A 24250-nucleotide genomic window follows, 5' to 3' on the forward strand; every position below is an offset into this window, starting at 1 on the left:
AGTTTAATAAAAACTTTCACAAAAAGTGCGATTTTAATAGCCATATAGTTAGAGCAATTTATTTGCTTTGCCACCAAGCCGTCGCTTTGCCTATCAATTTCAAAATCAGTAGTGATGTATTCTCTTCCTACCTAATGTACAACATTAGCACATCTCATATAAATTTCATATTTAGTAGGATGATTTTTTAGATAATTTTCTAACTAGGTTACTGCCTTAACTTTGTCTTACCCTTCCATCCCACGGCTCCATCATTGTTTTCTATTCACTATGACCTCATTTTATACTTTCATGAGTTATTTATTTAGTTATTTATTGATGTGTTTCGGAAAACTCTACTTGAATTTGTTTGATTTTTTCAATCGACAAAAGCTCATACTTGAATGTATTTTTATTTTTTAGCACAAGTTTTTATGATTTAAGTGTGTCTTGTCCTATCAATGAAAAATAGGTTTTCTATACCCTATTATTTTCTTGATTTTTTATTATTATTTTTATTTCAATTACTTATTTTCTTTTAAATTGTGTTCAAAGGCAAGTATTTTTTGTTGTTATTTTTTGGAAAAAAAAAATAACAATATTTTTACTATAAAAACTTCCTACAAAACAACATATTTTACTAAAAATTACCTTGGAAAACATGTAATACAAAGTAAAAAAAAAAAAATTAGTTATTATTTTAAAGATAATAATTATAATAAAACTAATTTAAAATAATTATTGTTACAAAAATAGTTTTAAAATAACAATAACTAATAATAATTAGAATAACAATAATAAGTAATAAAGGTAAAAATGATAATTGTTTTAAGGATAATAATTATTATAAACTAAAAAAATAATACTAAAATTAATAATAATCACTATTATAAAATAAGAAATTATAATTACAAACTTAAATAATTATGAATAAGAGTATTTGTAAAAATAATTTATTTTTCATTCCATTATTTAGAAGCCACTAAAAATATTAAATGTTAAAAAAATTTAATTTTTAATTCTTATAATTATTCCATATTAGTAATTAACTGCAATAATTATATTATAAAAGCAATTTCGTTCCTCCTTTCATTCTTTTTCTTTTTCTATTTTAATTTTATTTCACAAATCAAAAGTGGTCACTGTTTGGTAAGCTGGTGATAGTTGAACATTAAACGACGTCGTCTCAGATGCGTCAGAAGCCGAACTCCGTCCGAGGTAAAAACCCTTCTTCCTCGTCTTCCCCTCCCTTCCCGACCGCGAGACAGTCACCAGGGCCTAAAGCAGAGCTTGAGAAGTGATAGAAGAGGCTGCGGAGGCGAAACCCGGCAAAAATGGGCGGCGGGAAGCGGCGGGGGCGAACTCAGCGAAAGCATTTTCGGCAGAGCAGAGAGAACGTTTGGAAGCGTAGCAAGGCCGATGGTGACTCCGCTTGGGAGCCCTTCGCCACTCAAAACCCAGCCTTTGATAATTATTACAAAGTCTCTCTCTCTCTCTCTCTCTCTCTCTCTCTCTCTCTCTCTCTCTGCTTCTATGAATAGGGAAGTGATCTGTTTCTTCGTTGAATGCGCAGGAACAAGGAATAGTGTCAACAGAAGAATGGGACACTTTCATGCATGTTCTTCGCAAACCATTGCCTGCTGCTTTCAGAATCAATTCCAGGTTTTTTCCATAATGCTTTCTCTTTTCTTTTCTGTTTGTCTTAACTTAATCTCCGTGTGCGTGGAGTGAGAATGTGCCAAATATATCTTATGGAAAAAAGAAACTTTGAGCATGAATTGGTAGTTATGACGGTTAGAAGGAATATAAATCGTGTAAATTCAGGTGATAGGAAATCAATTTAAAGACCAAAGGAAAATATGGAATAGAAACTTTGTGATGTAAGGGGAAAACCCAGATGTTTTTGGGTGAATGAAACCTAAGATTCTGGCAAGCTCTCAACATTCTTTGAGTCTTTATTTAGACCAACTTAATCTAGTTTAATTTCTTAATCTATTGATGCATAAATTAATCTAAGATACATATCATGTGATAGTTGTAGAATTCTAATTTTAGATCTGAACAAAATGTCAGTATTTTTTTCCCACATTGAAGGGTTGCTAGAGATAATTGTGGAGCTTATGACAATGAGATCTACACAACATTAAAGCTACATTTGGGAGCATGCGTTTTGGGCCTTGGATTTGGATTTAGGTGGATTTGAACAAAATTCAATACAATTTTGTGTTACATTTTGTCCAAATCCACACAACTCAAATCCAAAGTCTCTCCCAAACATGGGGTAAAAGATTTTCAATTTTGAATCATAAAGTAGTTCACATGTTGCTTAAAATTTTATATGCAACTTGTTAGGGTTGACTCTAAAATATTAGTTTCAAAATGCACGAGGTTGTATATTATTAATCTCAAACATTAAAGTGGATCTCTAAGCAATTTGAGGAATAGTAGTAATAATTTACACTATGTATACGCATGGCTTTTTGGCCCAAGTACTGCAATTAACTATACTACTTATTATCAAGAGCAGAGACATCACCTTTTCATCAGTAAGCTAGATTACTTTAAGATTTTTATTGTAATATGTCTTTTTCGTGAAACTCCAATTTTTGCTTTCCTCCTTCTGCAAGAGGGTGGGCGTTCTTGAGATTTTCATTTTGTGAGGAACCTTAATGAGAGAGAGACTAACGAGCTTGCCCTTTTGATTAATGTGCTTGATTTTCTTTTTCCATGTCCATTTGGGGAGTGATAAAAGATTGTGACTTAGATTCTTCTGGGGGATATTTTCACAAGTTGTTTATATTGTCATTTGATTCGTGATCCTATTGTTATTACTTTTTTCATTTATTCTTTAAGTTGGAAAGCTAAGGGTCCTTCAAAATAAAAGCTTTTACTTTGACTGTAATCCTTGAGAAAATAAATACCAATTGCTTCAAAAGCAAAGACCTCGTAAGGCCTCACCACTTGATGGTTTGTTTCCTTTGCTTTAGGAGTGAGGAGTCCTATTCACATTTGTTTTTATCCTGCCCCTTCACATGGCTCTTTGCAATAAGTTTGGTATTTTTGAAGAGGCTCTTTGGTGGCTTTTTGCGCTATCATGTTTAGGGTTCCGTAGCGTGTAAGGTTATTAGAAATAAGTATGATATGCATTGGAATGGTTGGGACACTGGAGGGAGTGCCATTGCTTATTATGTGAGCCAACTGAAATTTATTCTTAGGTTGCTCCTTTTTTCTATCCTCTCGGTTCAAGGTTGGTAGTGGGAATCTCATTTGGGTTTGGGGGGCATTTAGTTGGATGAGATTTTGTTGGAGTTGTTGGTTCTTTGTTTCTTTAGATCATCTTTCATGCTCAATGCTTCAATTATTTCCTTTATTCTTTAGAGAGGGCTCTCTTTGTTGAGATTTTCATTTTTTCAAAAGTATCCACGGAAGTGAGGTTGATGAGCTTACGATTTTGTTTGGAGCTTTGGATTCTTTTGTTTTTAGAATGAGGAACAATTCAAGGATTTGTGTTGTATTCTTTGGATGCTTCTAGAATGAGATGTCATATACTTGTTTTCTTTTGTGAAAGGAGAATATCTTGTTCTCCTTGTTTTTAGTTTCCTTTTTTGTTGTAATCATTATTTTATTTTATAATAGAATTCTTTTGTTCATTAAAAAAAATGGTTATGGAGGTTAACTCCATAGTGTGTAAGGTTATTAGAAATAAGTATGATATGCATTGGAATGGTTGGGATACTGGAGGAAGTGCCATTGCTTATTATGTGAGCCAACTGAAATTTATTCTTAGGTTGCTCATTTTTTCTATCCTCTTGGTTCAAGGTTGGCGGTGGGAATCTCATTTGGGTTTGGGGGGTATTTAGTTGGATGAGATTTTGTTCGAGTTGTTGGTTCTTCGTTTCTTTAGATCATCTTTCATGCTCAATGCTCCAATTAATTCTTTTGTTCTTTAGAGAGGGCTCTCTTTGTTGAGATTTTCATTTTTTCAAAAATCTCCACAGAAGAGAGGTTGATGAGCTTACTATTTTGTTTGGAGCTTTGGATTTCTTTGTTTCTAGAATGAGGAACGGTTCAAGGTTTTGTGTTGGATTCTTTGGATGCTACCAGAATGAGATGTCATATACTTGTTTTCTTTTGTGAAAGGAGAATATCTTGTTCTCCTTGTTTTTAGTTTCCTTTTTTGTTGGAATCATTATTTTATTATATAATAGAATTCTTTTGTTCATTAAAAAAAATGGTTATGGAGGCTAACTCCGTAGCGTGTAAGGTTATTAGAAATAAGTATGATATGCATTGGAATGGTTGGGATACTGGAGGAAGTGCCATTGCTTATTATGTGAGCCAGCTGAAATTTATTCTTAGGTTGCTCATTTTTTCTATCCTCTCGGTTCAAGGTTAGCGGTGGGAATCTCATTTGGGTTTGGGGTTTATTTAGGTGGATGAGATTTTGTTGGAGTTGTTGGTTCTTCGTTTCTTTATATCATCTTTCATGCTCAATGCTTCAATTAATTCCTTTATTCTTTAGAGAGGGCTCTCTTTGTTGAGATTTTCATTTTTTCAAAAATCTTAATCTCCATGGGATAGAGGTTGATGAGCTTACTGTTTTGTTTGGAGCTTTGGATTCTTTTGTTTCTTGAATGAGGAACGATTCAAGGATTTGTGTTGGGGATGCTTATTCTTTTACTATTAATCTTTCTTCCATCATATGTTGAAATCTTCTAGTCTTGATTCTTTCCCTTTGAATAATGTTATTTGGAAGGCTAAGATTCCTTTTAAGATCAGAGTGTGAACTTCGGCTCTCTACAATATTAACAATAATTACTTGTTGCAGCTAAGGAGATCTTATAAGGCTATGAGCCCGAATATTTGCATTATATGTTGGTGGCTATGTGTCACGGACCGATTGTTTTCACACCTTTGTGAAGGTCTGTGCGGCGCTAGCTAAAGCACTCTTGCTTAACTAGCCAGTCTATCGTTTACCAACATTCATCCACAAAACACTTTCATTAACATTCATTCAAATAGCAGCAGAAACAGTAATTAATTCATGAAAGTTGTGGCAAGCAAGTAGTAAACCGTGAAGCAAACGTAATTCATTAACAACACCTCCATTGACATCGTGTGTTTAGCGAGAGAGGCAAGTAGGCTAAACACGTTGACAATAGCTAGTGAGTTTTACAATGACAAATGAACACTCACCCTTCCCTAAAGAGGTTTTTATGTAATTATCATCCTGACACTAGGAAACATCAAAGTGACAAAGGAGTCATACTGCCTTATTTGGCACACAAAGACACTACTAGCAGAAAATAACCCAACACTAGTATTTACATGATGGAAACTCATCCCAAGCACACGAGACAAGTGGTCACAGGGAAGCATAATGCCCTGAACCAACTTAGCTCGTGACACTCTCCCCCACTTATGCAGTCGACGTCCTTGTAGACTTTGGCAGTAGGTACATTCAAGTTTGTCCACGAACGGTTGAATATCTTTCGCAAAAATCTGGCTGATTTCTTTGTCATCAAGGTATTTTCACTTCACTAGGAACTTTTGTTGCTTCTTCCTAGAGGATACGAACTTTCTGTCTTCAAGGATCTCTTCAACTTCACATCTATTAGGTTGCACTTTGTTCAACTCTGCTCTGTTGGACTGACTTTTGCTCAGGTCATCGGTGTCGGCGTTGAAAGGCTAAAGGCAGCTGACATGAAATTGCGGTCTTCTCCCCTGATCTGCCCACTTCTTCATCAGCTTAGAAGCTTTCTTTAGATAGGCTCGGGCAAACTCTGCATTCTGTCTCCATTTTTTGGTGAGGATGTATGCCCTGGGACTCTTTCGTCTGTATGGCTCGTCCACTGTGTGAGGTAACAGCGGCTGCTGGCCTATAACAAGCTCAAAAGGGCTCTTGTTGGTTGTTGAGCTCCTTTGGGCATTGCCACAGAACAGAGCCACATCAAGTAGTTGTACCCAATTCTGGTTGTCGTTGACAAAATGGCGCAAGCACTCTTCTAGTAGCTCTCTAAATCTCTTTATCTGTCCGTCTATTTGTCGGTGATAATACGAAGAGATGTCAATATGTGACCTGAATATGCTGAAAAATTTTGTCAAGAAGTTGTCAGTGAACATTAAGTCTCGGTCACAAATAATAGCTTGGGGAACACCCCAATGTTTCACAACAGTCACAAAGAACAATTGTGTCGTCTCCTTTGCCGAACATTACCTTGGTGCGGCCATGAACGTACCAAACTTCCTCTGCTCCCCCTTGTCTTGTTCGCAAATGAGACAAGTCCAGGCATAATAAACCACATCATCCCACATGTGCGGCCAACAATACTTCTTTCTTAGTAGTTCTGTTATTGGAGTCATCCTCTGCGAATACCCCTCAACGAACTTACTATGATAGCTGGCAAGGCCAAGAAAGGAACGCAACTCCTTCTCTGTCATGCGGATATTCCATTCTTGAATTATCCTTACCTTCTCTGTCGTGCGGATATTCCATTCTTGAATCTATCAAAAGAAATGGTCCATGATCGCATAAATTGGCGGAAAAAGATTCATATAGCCGACCCCACTTAGTGGGATTAAGGCTTGGTTTTGTTGTTGTTGTTGTTTTGTTCTTAGGAAAGAATTGGGCCTTGAGCTCTCTCTTCAAGTCTGCCCAATTATCCACTAAACAGCGTCCAGTTTTAATTTCATTGTACTTGGTATGCCACCACAATTTGGCATCACCAACCAAGTACATGGTTGTAGTATCCACCTTTGCCTGTTCTGTGGCCATCCTCACAGCGCAAAAGTACTGCTCCATATCAAACAAGAAGTTCTCTAACTCCTTGGCATCACGGGCACCCCCATACATCCTGGGTTCTGGTACCTTGGTCTTGCTAACTCCCGCAGTGTTGGAGTTTCCCATAACAAGAACCATCAGATTCACCTTTGCATCCATATCAACCATTTGGGCTTGCAAAGTTTCCACTGTATGGCGAAAGTCCTCTAACATGTTGCCTATCAAACTTGTTTGATGTTTTTGTGATCCCATCACTTCATCAACAAGTTCCCTCATTTGGGCCCTCCGTAGCCACAGTGTTGGCTGTTGCCTCAACTTGTGCTTCCAGCACGCTGATCCTCTTAGCATTGTTTGGTGCCCATATTCACTTACCAAAGCTTTCCAAATCCCACAACGAAGGTAACTGAATTCTCGTAGCAGCTGAGCCTTGGCTCTGATACCAATTGTCACGGGCTAACTATTTTCACACCTTTGTGAAGGTTCGTACGGCGCTAGCTAAAGCATTCTTGCTTAACTAGCCAGCCTATCGTTTACCAACATTCATCCACGAAACACTTCATTAACATTCATTCAAATAGCAGCGAAAACAGTAATCAATTCATGAAAGTCGTGGCAAGCAAGCAGTAAGCATTGAAGCAAACATAATTCATTAACAATACCTCCGTTGACATCATGCGTTTAGTGAGGGAGGCAAGTAGGCTAAACACGTTGACAATAGCTAGTGAGTTTTACAATGACAGATGAACACTCACCCTTCCCTAAAGAGGTTTTTATGTAATTATCATCCTGACATTAGGAAACATCAAAGTGACCGATGAGTCATACTGCCTTATTTGGCATACAAAGACACTACTAGCAGAAATTAACCCTACACTAGTATTCACATGATGGAAACCCATCCCAAGCACATGAGACAAGTGGTCATAGGTAAGCATAATGCCCTGAACAAGCTTAGCTCGTGACACTACGCAGCACCGGGACAACCTTTTTTTTTGTTTTTGATAAGGCGATGGTATTACCATGTATTATTGAAGCTTTTTTAAGGTGAGGTTTTGGGATATTGGGAGGAGTAAGAAAGGGATTATGTTATGGTAGTTTTCAATAATTGCGCATTTTTGGACTTTGTAGCTCAGGAAGAATACTAAGATATTTAATGGCAAATCATCACCTTGCAATTTATTTTGGGTTTGATTCCTTGCTTCTTTTTGGGCACATTCTTTAGGGTTTCTTTGTGGAGTTTTGTTGATTGACTTTTAAGAGAGAATGGAGGGGGCTTTATTGTAATTTCATGTCTGGTTGTGTTTTTAGTAGGATGTCTTATTTTCTAATATTTGTGGTTCTCGGACTTTTTACTAAATGATATTCTTTTTCTATAAAGAAGACATGCTTTTAAAGCTTGAAACAGCATTAATAAACTGTATTCAACTTATTTAATATCAAATAGTCAAGAATTAAACTCAAATTAATTGAAGAGAACAAACCAGCTATCGCTTGAGGGAGCAAAATGTTTTTTAGAAGTTTTTCTTCTACTAGTTAGAAATTATATTTGTAACATGCATCTCCATGCCTCAACTGCTAAAAAATTGTACTAAAACTTAGATTTGAAGGTAGTTAGTCTCCAATATTTGCTTCATGCTGCATATATTTTGATTACATGTTTATGTTTTTATGTGATTTTGTTATGATACAAAATATAAATTTGTTCCATCATTTATGTTTCATTTATATATTCCATCATTTATTTTTCATTATTTTGTGATTCTTAGTTTAGATTAGCTTTATATTCAGTAAAAATAGTGATAGTAATAACTTGACTTTTTTTGCATAAAATCATTTAAGACATTAGTATGTAAGTTTTTGGAGGCAAAACATGTGAATCTATAAGGCTTAATAAGTTTCCTAATGCATCACAGTTCATGGATGTGGTATCTGTTGTGCGATACATAAAATTAGAAACGATTGCTACTGTTACCTTAATGTCGACTGCCGCCCATTTTTAAAACTATGCTAAAAAAACTAGAAATATCTAACTATTGTCCTCGAATATTTGAATTTGACTTAAAATCTTCACTTTGATTGTGCAAATTTGAAAATTTATGGAACTTGCTGATATATACCGCAAATATATGAAGAAAGATTTTCTTGGGGAAATTGCATATACTAGGATATACTTTTCTCTGCTCCAGCCTACAGGGACCCCCATGGATCTTCCACTGGCTGCAAGGAAGGCGATGATGTTGCTACAAGCAATGGCTAGTGATTTGATAGAAGTTGTTTCCTTGGTTAGAACTGAATACTGAAAATGTAGTGTAATTAACCCCTAGAAGTTGAGGGGATATATGATGTTTTTTAGTTGAATGCACTTGCTATACGTAATGCATGCAGCTAAAAGCATCCATTTGAATAATTTGGTTGGGCGGGCTTAGGTCCTGGATGTAATAGTTCTCCGAGATCCTAAAAAAAAGTAGTAATTAATTATAATAAAGGAATCTGAGTAGCTTATGGATTGACTAGTTTTTCTGTTTATCACTTTATCTTTTGCTCTCAAATTCCAAGTGGTAGCAGTGTAAAAGATAGACTGAATTGTCATTAGTTTTTTATTATTTTATAAATAAGTAAAGAGAAACTATAGTTAGAAGCACCAAGGGGCACAACCGAAGAATTTTCATTAGTACCATGAGCTAGAATTAAGAATCCTATGACCTAGATTTGTGACAATGATTTATGATATAGTTTTAGTATGGAAATATTTTTCTTTTTTCTGTCTGCTGGTCTTTTCATTACTTTTATTGCTAATTTGAGTATTTTTTTCCTTTCAAATTTGATTTTGCAGCAGCCAGTTTTGTGCTGATATTAGATTGCAGTTAGAGAATGACTTTATGAAGTCTCTTCAGGCCGAGGTTGATTGATCTTAAATTTTGTTTCTACGAATATAAATGTGTCTGTTTTATGCTGCTGCTTCCCAATTTTTTCTATGTTTGATGTTGGACATCGTTTTCATTCTTGTATTTTAACCTTTCGTTCTATATTCTTTCTAGGTCAATGAAGGGGGTGAAGTGGAGCCTATTAGACCATTGCCTTGGTACCCTGATAATATTGCTTGGCATTCTAATTTTTCCCGCATGCAGTTGAGGAAGAACCAAACCTTGGAGAGGTAAATGATAGTGATGTGGTGAATTGTACACTTGGTTGGATTATAAAATAAGGGCATAAAGAGGCACATTTGTTTGTGGGGGTTGCCTGTGTTGTTAAGGATATACAATCTAGATTTTTAATTATTTTGGTGGTGAGTAATTTGGCTGTCATTTGTATTATGCTCAATGCTTATGTATCATGAGAATATGTTTCAAATTTTTGGTATTGCTAGCAAAAATCTGTAGTACAATATGACCTATATGAAAAAACAAATACTCCTATATTGACCGTGCTTTGGTGATTTGCTCATAAAGTTTGCCAATGAGGGTTACCACCTCCCAAGTAAAATATTCAATACTGCTGAAGGATTACTTCAGGAGCCTTTATATTTTTCAAGATTTTCTTTTTTTCCAAAATTTTTGAGGAAAGCTGACTGAAGGGAGATGAGTTTGAATCCAGGATCACATGTAGGAGCAAGAAGAAGGAAATTCCCGCTTTTATGGAAGTGAAGTTCCTTATGGTACAGCCATCAGAATGACATTTAAGAAAGAGTGACAGGCTGGAGTCTCTTATGCAAGCTGTGCAGTTTTATATTTCTTGTTATTTCTGTAACAAAGACAAACAAAAAATATAACTCCCAGTACACAAAGCTCCCATGCCTTATTGAGGGTCTAGAGAGGTACGATTTATGAAACCTTGCCTCTACAATTGGAGAGACTGTTTCTGTGACCTGAACACGTGACTTTCTAGCCCGAGTGTAACACCCTTACCATTGGGCCATGGCTGACCTCTAGTTGGCAAAGAGACCCAGTATGGATAAATTGTCTAATAACACAGGCAAATGGCTGGGTGTTAGCTATGTATTTCATTTTCTGGACGAGTTCTTATAAAGTTTTCGCTGCCTCCACTCTTGTGTGTTTCAAAATGTTGTTTTGTAATAACCTAATTCATTAGAGCCTTCATCTGGTAAAATGTGAGGGCTCCTGAAATTTTGTGTAAATTCTGGGTTATAGGAAACCTGATGTTGAGGTGGGCACAGGAGCCATGGAATCCAAATATCAATAAAGTTGCCCCTACTTGCTGTCCAAAGAAAGCTTTTTTCAAGAGCTATGCCTTTTGCCTTGATTATTTACTTTAATTTGATGGTGGCCTGACTGAATTTCCAGGAAATGAATGCAATGATGGTAAAATTTGTGAGACAGAATTGTCAACAAAAAGTGACTTATAAATCATATTTATTCTATGAGTGTTTGTCAAACCAATGAGCCATTTAATTTGGATTTTCAGAGGGATGATCAAGTTAGGACAGCATATTTACTTTTAAGATTCCTTTTGTTACACAGTGAAAAGTGTGAAAACCAACATTGAAGTTGTATTGACATGGGTTGGACATGGGATGAGGTCTTCAAATTTTCAAATGCCATTATGTATACTGCCTGATGTAATAGAACATGTGTAAGGTTACAAAACATGAACACACAAGTTTAAGTAAATAGAGCAGCAGATAGTTAATGCAAAATTACTGAACGATGAAACTGTTTCAGCCCATCCTATTGAGACTCTACTTGGTGGGACTAGTACTAGGCTATGGCATTTTTTCCACAACATGTTCACATGCTTATCTGCTGTTTATTATGATAACTTTTTCTTAATTATTAAGCTGTGCAGGATTATTTTTTGAAAGCACGTCCAGTCAAGTTGTTGGGAATTATCATATTTATTTATTGTTATGCATTTTTTTTTTTCAAATATGACTTATCAAATTTCACTCTTGATTTGTGAAACTTAAATATATGTCGTTATGACTGTTGGAAGATCCCTCTATCACAAGAAATGGTCAGAAATCTTGACAAACTGTGCAAGCTATTTATCACTCTCAGCTAAATGTGGATTCATTTATTTGTTTATTGTGTCATGGTTTGTATTAATGAATTTCAGGTTCCATGAATTCTTAAAACTGGAAAATGAAATAGGCAATATCACAAGACAGGAGGCTGTTAGCATGGTGTGTCAGCTATCTATCTCTCTTTTGGGTTTTATGATGTCTAGTTGTAACAGTGGAATTTTTGGCTTCATTTTTTTTCTTTCCTGTATTAGTCAATTATTTCCTTCTTTTAAATGGGTGCTTTTTTACAGGTACCTCCATTATTCTTGGATGTTCATCCTGATCATTTCGTACTTGATAGTAAGCAATTTATTGTTTTTAAGTATATTTCTACTCAGTAGTGGTATGATTTATTTATTTATTTACTTATTCTACTTTTCAGCTTTTAAGTCTTTTATTTTTCTTCAATTACTCCTTGACAATGTTTTAATGGGCTCAATTGAGGCCCACATCCAGACCAGGTATAATTTTTAAGTCTTGGACTTGTAGATATCGATACTCTGAAATGTCTAGAATTTGAAGTTAAGCAATAGAACAAGACCTTGACCTTGTAGTTTCTTTTGGAAAATTTCTATGCTGCAAGCTGGTTTTGATGTTTCTCCAGAGAAAATGTCAATTTTCTGCATCACTGTTATGTTTTTTGCTCTTTCGTTGTTACAACGATAATTTTTTTAATATGATTTGCATTGCTTTTATGCAGTGTGTGCTGCCCCAGGTTCGAAAACATTCCAATTACTTGAGATTATGCACCAATCTAGCACACCTGGAACATTACCGTGTGGAATGGTTCTATTTCTTTCTCCTTGCTCTTGTTCTCACCGTTCCTCTCTCATTGCAACTTCACACTTTAATTGCAAGAAAATTTTGTATATTAAGAAATAGATTTCTACCAATTTCAATAACTTGCTTTTGAATTTAATTTATTATTATTCTGGTTGATTTAGGTTGTAGCAAACGATGTTGACATCCAACGGTGTAATCTTCTCATCCATCAAACAAAAAGAATGTGTACTGCTAACTTAATGGTCACAAATAATGAAGCCCAACACTTCCCTGGCTGCCGTTCAAACAAATGCTGCTCTGATGCTTCTGTTATGGGAAGTGAAAAGGGGCCAGGCATAAGTCAGCTTCTCTTTGACCGTGTCCTATGTGATGTTCCTTGCAGTGGAGATGGTACACTTCGCAAGGCTCCAGATATTTGGAGAAAATGGTATTTGTCTGTTAGTTATTTTCTTCTTTAATTACTTTTTCTCTTTTACTCTGCTTAGATGAAATTTGTGAGTGCATGCATTTCTGTTTTTTCTTTCTTCTTCTTTTCCTTCTAAATTTTCTTCTCTTTTTTCTTATGTGTTCATACACTTGTGCAGGAATGTAGGAATGGGCAATGGGCTGCATAACCTACAAGTGTTGGTTGCCATGCGAGGTACATATTATGGAAAGCCTTTAATAGGAGTGTTCTATGGAATGATTTTGTGGCCTTACATTTAGGCTTTTGTTGTTTGGAAGTTCCTTGTTAGTTACTCACATGCACTGCTTGTAGTTTTTTAGTAGTGAGCAAACAATCTCTTGCCTACCATATGCATGAGATGTTTTACAAGTTGATTTCTTTAAAAGAAATAATGTGTAAGAGCTCCTTTTAATCTGCTTGTAATACAGAAAAATTTTATGGGTGCCTGGTGCCTGTTTGATCATCGCTCATTGGAACTAAGAAAATGATATTTCTTGACCTTTGAAGCCATTTGAACTGAAATTTACTTGGTGACTCAAATGTATTTTGATGAAACAAATTAGAATTTCCCCCCGCGGGCGGGGTGGCAGCGCTTTGGTATGAGTATCAAAATCATGAAAACAAAAAATTAGATTCGAAACCTAAAAATTGAACAAAAATCTAAAACTGAAAACTGGCTACATCTCAAGTAGGTTGTGCATGATCCAATTCAAGCTGAGCCAAGCTTTACTATGCTTGAGCTTGTTTAATTAATTTTTAACCAAGTTCAAGATCAAGTTGAGCTCAAACTGAGCTTGAATATAGTTGCTCAAAGCCTTATTGAGCTTTGCTACCATGATGCTCACGAATAGTTTGGTTCTTTGGAGCCTCTCTTTGTGAGAGGTGAGACATTCTTACATGGTCGTTAGGCAAAAAGGTGAAAAGAGGCTCTTATTACTACTGTTTTAGGGGTTTTTTTTTCACCCCCACCAAACCAGCCTATTGGCCATGGGCATTGGCATTGTCACTAAATTCAGGTTATGCAGCTTGAACTAAACAAGTTCAAATACTCAGGCATTTAGGCCCTCTATGATATATCATGGTCAATTTGACCTTATTTAGCAAGCCCATAAATGAACCTAATCTAAGCTTATTAAATGAGCACAATCAAGCTTGTAACCGAGCCGCCCACAAGGCGTAACGAGCTGAATATGTACATCTTAATGTTCTGCTCATATATTAAACAAGCCTCAAAATTGTGCTTAAGAATGGCTGATTTATATAATAAATGAGCCTGAACATGCTGTTATTAAACCCAGCTCCTGAGCCGCTCGTCAATGGCTTAGTTCATTAGCAGTCCTAGCCACTTGTTTGGTTAATATTCCTAAATTGAAACAAATTAAAACATAGTTGACACATGTTCATTTCCTTGAATCAAATAACAATAAATATGATTAGAATAACGAAAATGCAAAAGAAAACAATATTTAGGAATTTATATTTTAAATTCACATGGAAATTTAGATTAATTTTTTCATTAGAAAATTGTGCAATTTTAGATTAATTTTTTCATTATAAAATTGTGCAGACAATGACTTAATATAGAAAAAGTGGATTCTGAATATTGAGATATGGTGGAAACAGTGACAACAACTAAATACTAGAAACCACAACTGCTAGAAACCGACTGAAAACTAGCATTGGGAAAGAATGTGTTGTTTCCACCTATTCTTCTCTATATTGCAACAGAAGCAAAAAACAGCTAACAGAAATGATACCAAACAGCCACTTATATTTTCAGTTTCCACCCATGTTTCTGTTTAGCTTTCCTTGAAAATTTTGATGTCAGAACAGGGAACTGATATTGTCTTTAGATTCATCTCATAGCATAGCATCAATGTGTTTTAAATTTTTAATAAAAAATTTGTTAAAACACTGCATTTTGCTGATACTACAAAGCCTTTAACCCAATGCTTTCACTGGTAAAAAGTAGGGAATGATTTTCAGTCTCTGTTGCTTGGCACTATTAGGAAGCAACATGAAAATTAGAGTGTTTTTTGTTTTTGAAAACTGGAGTTTTATAATGATTCATTAGTGGTTGTGAGCTAATCATATAATGTTGCCAGTCAAAAGGGTTCTGCATGTCATCAATATCACCAAGCCTTTACTTATCTCACCACACTTCAACTAAAAAATATATATTAAAAATGATTATCAGAGTTTGTTGCAATGCAGTAAGTAAGTTATGTTAAAATAATCTTCAGTGCTGAAAACAAGAGATTTTTTATGAACTGTTGATCCATAAGCAGTACTGAACTAATTCTGTTCTGTTGCCAGAACTCAATTTAAATGAACTGGCCAAAATGTTTTCATTCCATACTGGCATAGTTGGACTTTAGTGAGGCTTTTATGTAGCAAGGTGTAGCAGTTTTTAGTGATTTTATCAAGTAATGCAGGTGTATCTTTGCTTAAAGTCGGTGGAAGAATGGTTTACTCAACCTGCTCAATGAATCCGGTTGAGGATGAGGCTGTGGTTGCTGAGGTAATACGTTGGATTTTTGTACTTTTTAGTTGACTTAGCTTTCTTTCCATTTTGTCAACAAAAATATCTAATTAAAATCTTCCTACAGCTTCTTTAACTTTCAGAGCTTTCTCCTAATGTTATGATTTATTTTTGATTTGTTGATGTTATTCTTTTATATAATTTTATGCATTCTTTAGTATGTGTGTGTTATTATAAGCTTTGTAATGAAATTATGAATAATGGCATATGTCAGGGTTTGATGTGCTACTTTCCTTGTTTGCTTTACTATGTAGTGTATGTAACTCATTAAGAAATAAAAACACATCTTTTAAAGTTGCATCCATAAAAGCAAAAAAATGGCTTGGAAAGGACATATGAAAGAACCATAAAAATTTTATGATTGAGTTCCTACATATAGGATGATGGCCAATATTATGCCCTTTGAAACAGAGCTCCATGAAGATATCAAACTAGCAATGTGATTATTTTTGGTCTCTATGTCCAATTTCCATCCCATTCAAGACTAGTGATCTTGATATGTGACCTTGAAATACTAGTGATACTCCAACTTGCAAAGACATGGAAATAGTTAAATAAATCTCAACTTCATAATATGGCAGGGGACATGGAATGGCAAATGTTTTCAGTCTTCCAGTTCTTGGTAATTTTGAAGCCAAATTTTACGTACAGAATTTGTTGATCAGCGAAGATAATAATAAAGGTAGAAATTGGCTTGACTTGATTAGCAACCTTCAAACAAAATTTTCTGGGAAACATTCATCATTGGTTTGATAAGATTTGCAATGATGATTTGATTGAAAATGACCCCAAACCATTACAGTTTCTCTGTGCTTCTTGGATGCCTAAGCTGTGCTGTGCAAGCTCTCTGATGTAGGTCCACTTGGCAACTCCTAGAGGGGTTGCCCACACACCAGCACACCAGCCAAAATTTAACCCTTTTTCCCTTTAGCCACCAGTATTTTGATGTCAATCACGCTTAAAATTGAGCTACTTTTCCCAAAGTCTCTGCCATTAGAGATATCCTCAGCATTGTTTTTTATTTTTTTTTTCCCACAAAAAGGTGATACATCTATTGAAGCACAGAGAAAACATAAGAGTATTAAGGCTCCTAATAGGAGCAAGCAAACAACAGCAAACTATGAGTGTAAAAAGGATAAGGACATAGCAGAAAAGCACTACTCTATTTATGCGGCTTGATTTTAACATCTCAAGTAATCCTTTGAATCAACTCCTCAGCTGAATAGGAATCTCCAGAGAATAATGCTGAATTCCTTGCTTTCCAGATATAGTAGATGGCAGCGGCCCAAATAAGCCTTTTCAAACCATCATTCTTACTCTTGTGAAGAGTAGAAATCCATCTCACATCTTCATTCCAGGAAATGGAAGTTCTGGGACTGTTTAATTGAGAGAGAATCTTCCTAAATCCTCCTTGTGAATTCACATTCAAAAACAAATGATCTCTATCCTTGTAATCTCTACCACAGAAGATAGATACAGTCAGTTTTCACATCTTTGCTCCAGGAAAAGACTTTAGAAAGAGTTGGGAGCCTATTTAAAATTGCCAGCCACGATATAGAAGCATGTTTTGGAATATTGCACTTAAACCAAATTGCTCAGTGCCACGAAACCTCTTCATTTTTATCTCTGATATGATTCCAAGCTGACTTCGAAGTGAACCTACCATTAGGTGTCAGATCCCAAATGTCAGAAAATCTTCCTTTGCTGGGTTTAGAGAAATCTGCAACACTTCTTTAAGCTTATTTGCATCATTTGACATTCTTCTCAGACATTTCCAAGAGATAAGATGCTTTGAAGAGGGGAAATAGGCCACCAGTTATCAAAGAAGAAAAAGCACTTTTGACCGTTTCCCACAATCCCATCTCAGATTTAATATCCTCACTATCGTTATTTGTTCCTTTCAACTTTTCCCGTACAATGTATTGTTCACCATACTAAGCATCCATAGGCACTTCCCATAAAGGGCTTTTTTCTTCAAGGAAGTTGAATGAGGCTGTAGCCCCACATGATTTTAGTGCTTACACTAGATCATTATTTTTTGTCTGCTCCCAAAGAGGGAGAATGTAGTTGTCACGCTTACAAGAGATATTAGGAGTAAAAAATTCTAAATAACAAGACTTAGGAGTAGCAAGATTTCCTGACACTCTCAATGTATGTGAATGGGTGGCATTTCAATATGTTATTATTTCTTTTCCAAAGATAAACATGATGAAAAAACAAAAAATGAGGGGATAGGTGACTTTCTCAAAACCAGTCAAAACTGGCATTATATTCCTGCTTTCGTTAGCAATGTAGCTGGTGGATGTACTTAAGGGAGGTACTGCTTATATTTCATGCATAAGATAATGCCTCTCTTAATATGAGCAATGCTATTCATCATGGGCCTACGTGGAACAGACCCTCCCCTCATTCTTGCCAGATAGGCCTGCCATGTCACGGGCCTGTGATGGCCACCTCTGAGTGTTCACTCCTAATGAATTGGTTACTTCTTCAAATCCATTTATGAACTTAATATGAACTTGGATATCTTGCGAAAAAATAAAATAGTTATGTTTATTGGTTTGAATTTCCAGCAGTGGATATGTGGCACTTCAAACTTTTTTTTAAAGAATTTTAGTGCCTTCATATCATGTCAGATCTTGATTATTTTCTTTGGTTTTGGACTGCACATCATAGCTACTTGATTTTATATTTTTCCAAGTGTTATATTCTTCCTTTTCTTCGGGGCCATGATCATCTTCTGTTTCTTCAGGTTCTGCGGAGGTGTGGAGATTCCCTTGAACTTGTTGATGTCTCTAGTGAACTTATTCAACTCATTCGCCGTCCAGGCCTTAACAAATGGAAGGTTTGTTATTAGTCTCGCAGAGTTTGTGTTTTAGTCTTCCTTAAAGCATTTAAACAGCAAAAAGGTGTGAATGATCTGGGTTTGTGTAGTCTTTTGTCTATGTTATATAACAGTGGAAGGCAGTGAAAGGCATCTTCATAGTCCATTCATGTGCAGCATATAGCATTTCCATGTGCAGTTTCTTGATGGGGATTTAAGTATATTTTTTTATGTTGAATCATATATTGGTTGGTTAGCATTATGTGTCCAAAGGATGAATTAATTATGTGATATCCCACATTTGGGAATGCTTGGTGTGGTGCTAACATTCCTATTTGATGGAATTTTCTTTATTCCTTATGTGCAGCATTCTTCGTATGGCCCATAGCTTCTTATCAATAGGTAGGGCGCGACAATTTATGTCCAACCATTCTGACCTAGATAGAAGATTTTATGAAATTAGGATGTATTCCAAGAGGGGGGGTGAATTGGGTTATTTAAAAATTTATTCACGGAATTTTAAATACTTAAACCCTTAACAATGTTATCTTCAAATTCAATCAAGATTTCTATTTAGCTATACAAGGTATGCAAGGAAGGAGTCCTAATAAATATGTATGTGAGGATCAATACACAATCCGAATTTACAATATGTACTAAATGATTAGCAGACTCAATTAGGCCCTTTATTTAGGATATAACTTTTAACTAGAATCAATAATATATTCAAAAATAAACTCAGTGATTCAATTTATGCCTCAATGGTATAATCAATGTCAATATCGAATTTTCAGCAACTTGCAATATTTTCTTTCAAAGCAGATTTTGTAAAATACTTGCTTAACTTCAGCAAATACACTTTATTCAGAAAATAAGTTTACAAAATGTTAATCCTCAGATCATTTACTTTCAAACTCAAAGTTGTAAGTTTTTCTGATTGTTCAAATCAACGCTTTAATCATACAACTGATATATATTTGATCTCAAACGGAATATGTCCAACTGGTTCAAAATATTCAGCAAGGTTCTTCTTTTCAACAAGTTCTTAAATAGTCAACACAATCTCAAGTATTTACCAAGATTCGATATTCAGCACTATTCAATAATCAGCAAGATGATAATAAAAATATATTCAAGCATGCAGATTATATCTTGCAGAAAGTAAAGAGAGTAAGGAAGAAGAAGCTAAACACCGTTGTTTTTACAAGGTTCGGCCGCAGCCTATGTCCTTGCCCCAAGCAATCCGCTGTGAGGATTTCCTTTACCAACTTCGTTACCAGGTGAAGTTACAACCTCTCTCCCTCAAAGGTGGAGTTTGCCTGTCTAATGAAAATCCCCTCTCGCTAGGCAATGATTCAAAACCTGAACCGTCAAACAATACAACAAACAGCAAAGAATTGCTTGTACAATGAAAAGCTCCTCAAATGAGCAGATTAGTACACATTAGATCTAAAAATAATACTTCAAATAAACAATATGAAAGTTGAAGGTCGAAAGTATATCACCAGAACCGATTCAAACGTGTGAGATTTGAAAGATTAGATCAGTTTTTGGAGAGAACTCAGCAAGAACACAACAACTTTTCAGAAGAGTATAACCAAAAAGAATTTTCAGAGTTTTAGCGTGCCGTTCATGTATTCTCTTTTTTTTAATGTGCGAGAATAATACATTTAAATAGTGCACTAGGGTTTTAAAAATTTTCCTTTGAATTTTCTCTCAATTTGGAAACCAATCACACAAGATTTGGAAACAAGATCAATGCTGTCAAATGTTTAAACATAAGTATCAGTCGCCTGTCCTCGAGGAGTCAGTCGCCCGTGCTCTTTTAAAATTAGCGCATTCTGAAAATCAAAATGAGGTCAGTCGCTTGTGCCTATTCTGTTTGTTTATTTTCAAACACAGAAGCATCACAGTCGCCTAATGACTTAACAACAGTCGCCTGTCCTTTAAGCAAAATTTGTTTTTCAATATTTTTGGTTCCAAACTTAATTCATATATTGGAAAACTTAATTTGGACATTGTGAAACCATTTTTCATGAATAAAATCAGGTATCTAAGTCCAATGACATATCCTAGGAGCTTCAATCAATCAATATTGAGTTTTGAAGTACTTACATGAGACTTCCATTTGACTATTCTATCTAAGTGCTTAAGTTTTCATGTTGTGAAGCTTCCAATATGTCTTCTGAGCTTCCAATATTGAGTTTTGAAGTACTTACATTAGACTTCCATTTGACTATTCTATCTAAGTGCTTAAGTCTTCATGTTGTGAAGCTTCCAATATGTCTTGTGAGCTTTGTGCATTGCTTTGACGAGCTTCATGTCTTACATGACATGAACTTTCATGTTTATCATGTCTCATAGCCTTAAGTGTGATTATCCATGCAAACTCTTCAAGCATATCCACTTGAAACGTTAAGATCACTTAAGTCTTGAAACTCAAACTTGCATAGACATGTTAAGTAACCTTGATTTGTTATCATCAAAACGAGATTAAGCCTTGTTAGACCAACATTTTATTGTTGAGGTAGCAAAGCTATCCTGTTAGACTTGATTCATGTATCTAGAAGCCTGGTTTCAACTTAGGACTTTATGAGGAAATCGTCATTTGCCAATCAGTCATCAAACCTTGGCCAAAACTCAAACTTGCTTTATAACACACAAATTGAAAATATAGTTGCAGTTAGGGTTTTAGCTCAATTTGTAACCGCACCTTTTTGCTATGAGTCTGATATCTGGATCTCCCTCCCTCAACTTAATGAGAAGGAGAACTGAAAGTACAATTGTGAGTTCATTTAGCATGTATTAATACAGTTGAAACATATTGGTCTTCAACTGATTTGTGCTGCTTCTGTAGTATAATTCATTTTCACTCACTTGTTCATGTAGGTATGTGACAAAGGCAGTTGGTTGTCTTCTTACAAAGATGTCCCCAAATCCCGTAGGTCTGTGATTGCTCCCAGCATGTTTCCTTCTGGCAGGAGCTATATGGCACAAGCTGACAATGAGCATGGTATAGACTTGGCTGAAACACATGAGAATGGTGACGAAAATTTGAAATCTCATGATGATATCCAGCCAGTGGAGGACCCTGCAACTTCAGCTGATGTTTCAGATATGGAAGTTTCTAGCTTCCCTTTAGAACGTTGCATCAGGATACTTCCTCATGATCAGAATGGCGGGGCCTTTTTTATTGCTGTTTTTCACAAACTTTCAGATGTTCCTGGTAACCTCAAACACCATTTTGGATATCATGCTATTCTTGAGTGTAAAGGGGTTGGGGTGATGGTTGTGGAGGGAAAGTTTTCCCTATCTTAAAATTAGTAATGTGCACAGAAAGTCATACTTTGCAGAAGATTCATACCATCTTAGAGACCCATGAGTATAAATTTTTTATTTGGTTGCAGGGGAGGGCAGAGCCTTTGGGGTGGCTCTTGGGGAACAACAAGGTCCAGTTGGTTTGTGTGCATGTGGTGTTTTTGGTGGGTTTTGGGGCGCCGGGGTGGTGGTGGTGGGGGTGAGAATGGGGCTATCATTAGGCTAGTCTGCTTCTCAGGGAAATATTTCAATATGCTTCATCCTTGCCCAAATTTTGATATATGATGATATTTTGTGAAGCATATAATTTGTTATGACTTGAAGAGACTCACAATTGGGTCTTTATTCTCCTTGTACAGGCATTCCAGAGAAACCTCAGAGTCGGCAGGAGCATTTGTCTTCTAGAAATGATAAACCATGTGAAAATTTGTCCTATGATATAGTAGAAGATGCAGTTGAGTTGGAAACTAATACAGAAGAAGATGCGGTTGAGTTGGAAGCTAATACAGAAAATGACACAGAAGAGAAATATGTAGCAGCATCAGATGCCGATCTACTTGCTAATGATCCAGAAGAAGCAGCTTTGGAAAATGATCCTTCTTTAGAATTTGATGATGATAAACCAGAGGAAGCCCATGTGCCTGGTAACGAGGAACCTGCTCCCAAAAGAGTTGGAGGAAAGAGAAAATTACAGAATCAGGGCAAGTGGAAAGGGATTGATCCTGTTGTATTCTTTGAGGATGAAACTGTTATAAATAGCATAAAGGCTTTCTATGGTATTGATGAATCCTTTCCTTTCAAGGGCCACCTTGTCACAAGAAACAGCGATACCAGCCATGTGAAGAGAATTTACTATATTTCAAAATCAGTTAAGGATGTCCTTGAACTGAATTTCTCAGTTGGTCAGCAGCTTAAGATTACTTCCATCGGCATGAAGATGTTTGTAAGTGTTCCTTTACCTGTTTTTTGGCTTGAGTAAGCCATTTTTCCTGATTCATTTGATTTTGTTAAGAGACATGGTCATCGTCTCTTCGAACCCCCCGCCTTCCAAAAAATCATATTTTTGTCTGTCCTCTTTCTGTTTTAGGAAAACAGGGACTGATGAAGTTTTCTGCAACCCCACTTTTTATATGGGAAATATTTTCTCCTCATCATTCACTGATGCATCACCAACTGTGTTAGTTGGCGTTAATTTTCCTAGTATCCATAAATAACAATAATGGGAAAAGTAGACATAAATCCTAATCCCAAATGATTTTAAAGGAGTACATAGCTTTCTTTATTATTAAAGGAACAATAACTGTTATAATCTACTGCTGCTCTGCTGTGACCGTAGCTGCTGAATCTCTGTTTTCATTTAAGGAACGCCAAACATCAAAAGAAGGCACCTCATCACCATGTGCATTCCGGATATCATCGGAAGGACTGCCGTTGATTCTACCATTCATCACCAAACAGATCTTATTTGTATCCTTGGTGGACTTCAAGCATCTGTTGCAATACAAAACGATAAAATTTGCAGATTTCGTTGATGCTGAGTTTGGGGAGAAGGCGTCAAAGCTAATGTTGGGTTGTTGCGTGGTGGTTTTGAGTAAAGGTGTGTACCATTTGTTTTGGGTTAAGTAAAATTAAGGTGTTTATCTATGTATTTTGGCCTTGTTATCCTTTTGTTACAGGTAGCCAGGCCTCCACAGAACCAATAAAGGTGGATGCATCAACGATAGCCATTGGGTGCTGGAAGGGCAGAGGTAGCATAAGTGTAATGGTCACAGCGGTTGACTGTCAAGAACTGCTCGAGAGGCTCGTGGTGCGGATGGAAACCGAGAATGGTTCTGTAGTGCAGGAAAATGGGGTGCCTAGCATCGAGGTGGATGAAATGGAAAAGCACAAATAGTACCAAGATGATGACACTGGGACTATAAAAATTGGCGCTGTTGGTCGAGTTAAATGCCAAATTTTGTTGTATTTTTATCTTAGATTTTGTGAACTGTTGTGGTAGGTCTTTCCCTTGTTCTTACATTTTTATAAGCTCTAAATTGCTTGGTTCTGTTGAGGTTGATGAAGAAGTTGCATCGTTCTCATTAGTTTATACCTTTTGTTTTTACTGGAAAAGCAGTGAAAGAAGCATGATTGTAATATTGAAAAACTCCAGAAGAGCAGTAAGAGCAACTTAGTAGCTGAAACATCTTGTTTTCTCTTCAACAATTTCTGATCTCTAGTGGACCTCTCATTAGGATTCAAATCGAAGTTCTGACCATTTGTCAAAAGGAAAAAAAAAAAGAACGAATTGATCTTGTAGGATTCTCAAGAAATTCTTTGATTTCTCCCGGAAGCAGATGAATCATCTGCATCTTACTGTATTGAAGTAATTTTTTCAGTTCTCAAAATATAGCTGGTAAATCTGCACTTCAGTCTAGGTATATATATATGTGTGTGTGTGTGTGTGTATTTTAATAATTAATTTTAATAATAATATTAAAATTTAACATTATTTTACATGATTCATTCAACAGAATTGTGAAGTATTAATAAATTTATATAAATAATATAATATTTAA

The 24250-nt window shown here is 35.8% G+C and overlaps 1 protein-coding gene across 1 annotated transcript; it reads left to right on the forward strand.

Annotated features, from left to right (window-relative positions):
- The first annotated feature begins 1164 nt into the window (after positions 1-1164).
- On the forward strand, positions 1165-23875 carry LOC131159581 (uncharacterized). The gene is made up of 15 exons (XM_058114604.1): positions 1165-1460; positions 1553-1641; positions 9594-9660; positions 9799-9914; positions 11834-11900; positions 12032-12080; positions 12481-12566; positions 12725-12990; positions 13148-13203; positions 15444-15529; positions 18303-18395; positions 21264-21600; positions 22052-22635; positions 23055-23289; positions 23369-23875. Exons 1-15 carry the CDS (start codon positions 1314-1316, stop codon positions 23584-23586), a joined length of 2496 nt encoding a protein of 831 aa, XP_057970587.1. The 5' UTR covers positions 1165-1313; the 3' UTR covers positions 23587-23875.
- Positions 23876-24250: the final 375 nt, after the last annotated feature.

Source organism: Malania oleifera, chromosome 7 (assembly GCF_029873635.1).
Source record: "Malania oleifera isolate guangnan ecotype guangnan chromosome 7, ASM2987363v1, whole genome shotgun sequence".
Taxonomy (NCBI): domain Eukaryota; kingdom Viridiplantae; phylum Streptophyta; class Magnoliopsida; order Santalales; family Ximeniaceae; genus Malania; species Malania oleifera.

What these genes read in the sequence shown, in the direction of transcription:
- LOC131159581 (XM_058114604.1), top strand. Translation starts at nt 1,314, where the DNA reads ATGGGCGGCGGGAAGCGGCGGGGGCGAACTCAGCGAAAGCATTTTCGG. An exon ending in GACAGGAGGCTGTTAGCATG is followed by an intron (nt 11,901 to 12,031) that starts GTGTGTCAGCTA and finishes GCTTTTTTACAG; the next exon opens with GTACCTCCATTATTCTTGGA. An exon ending in CCATCGGCATGAAGATGTTT is followed by an intron (nt 22,636 to 23,054) that starts GTAAGTGTTCCT and finishes TTTTCATTTAAG; the next exon opens with GAACGCCAAACATCAAAAGA.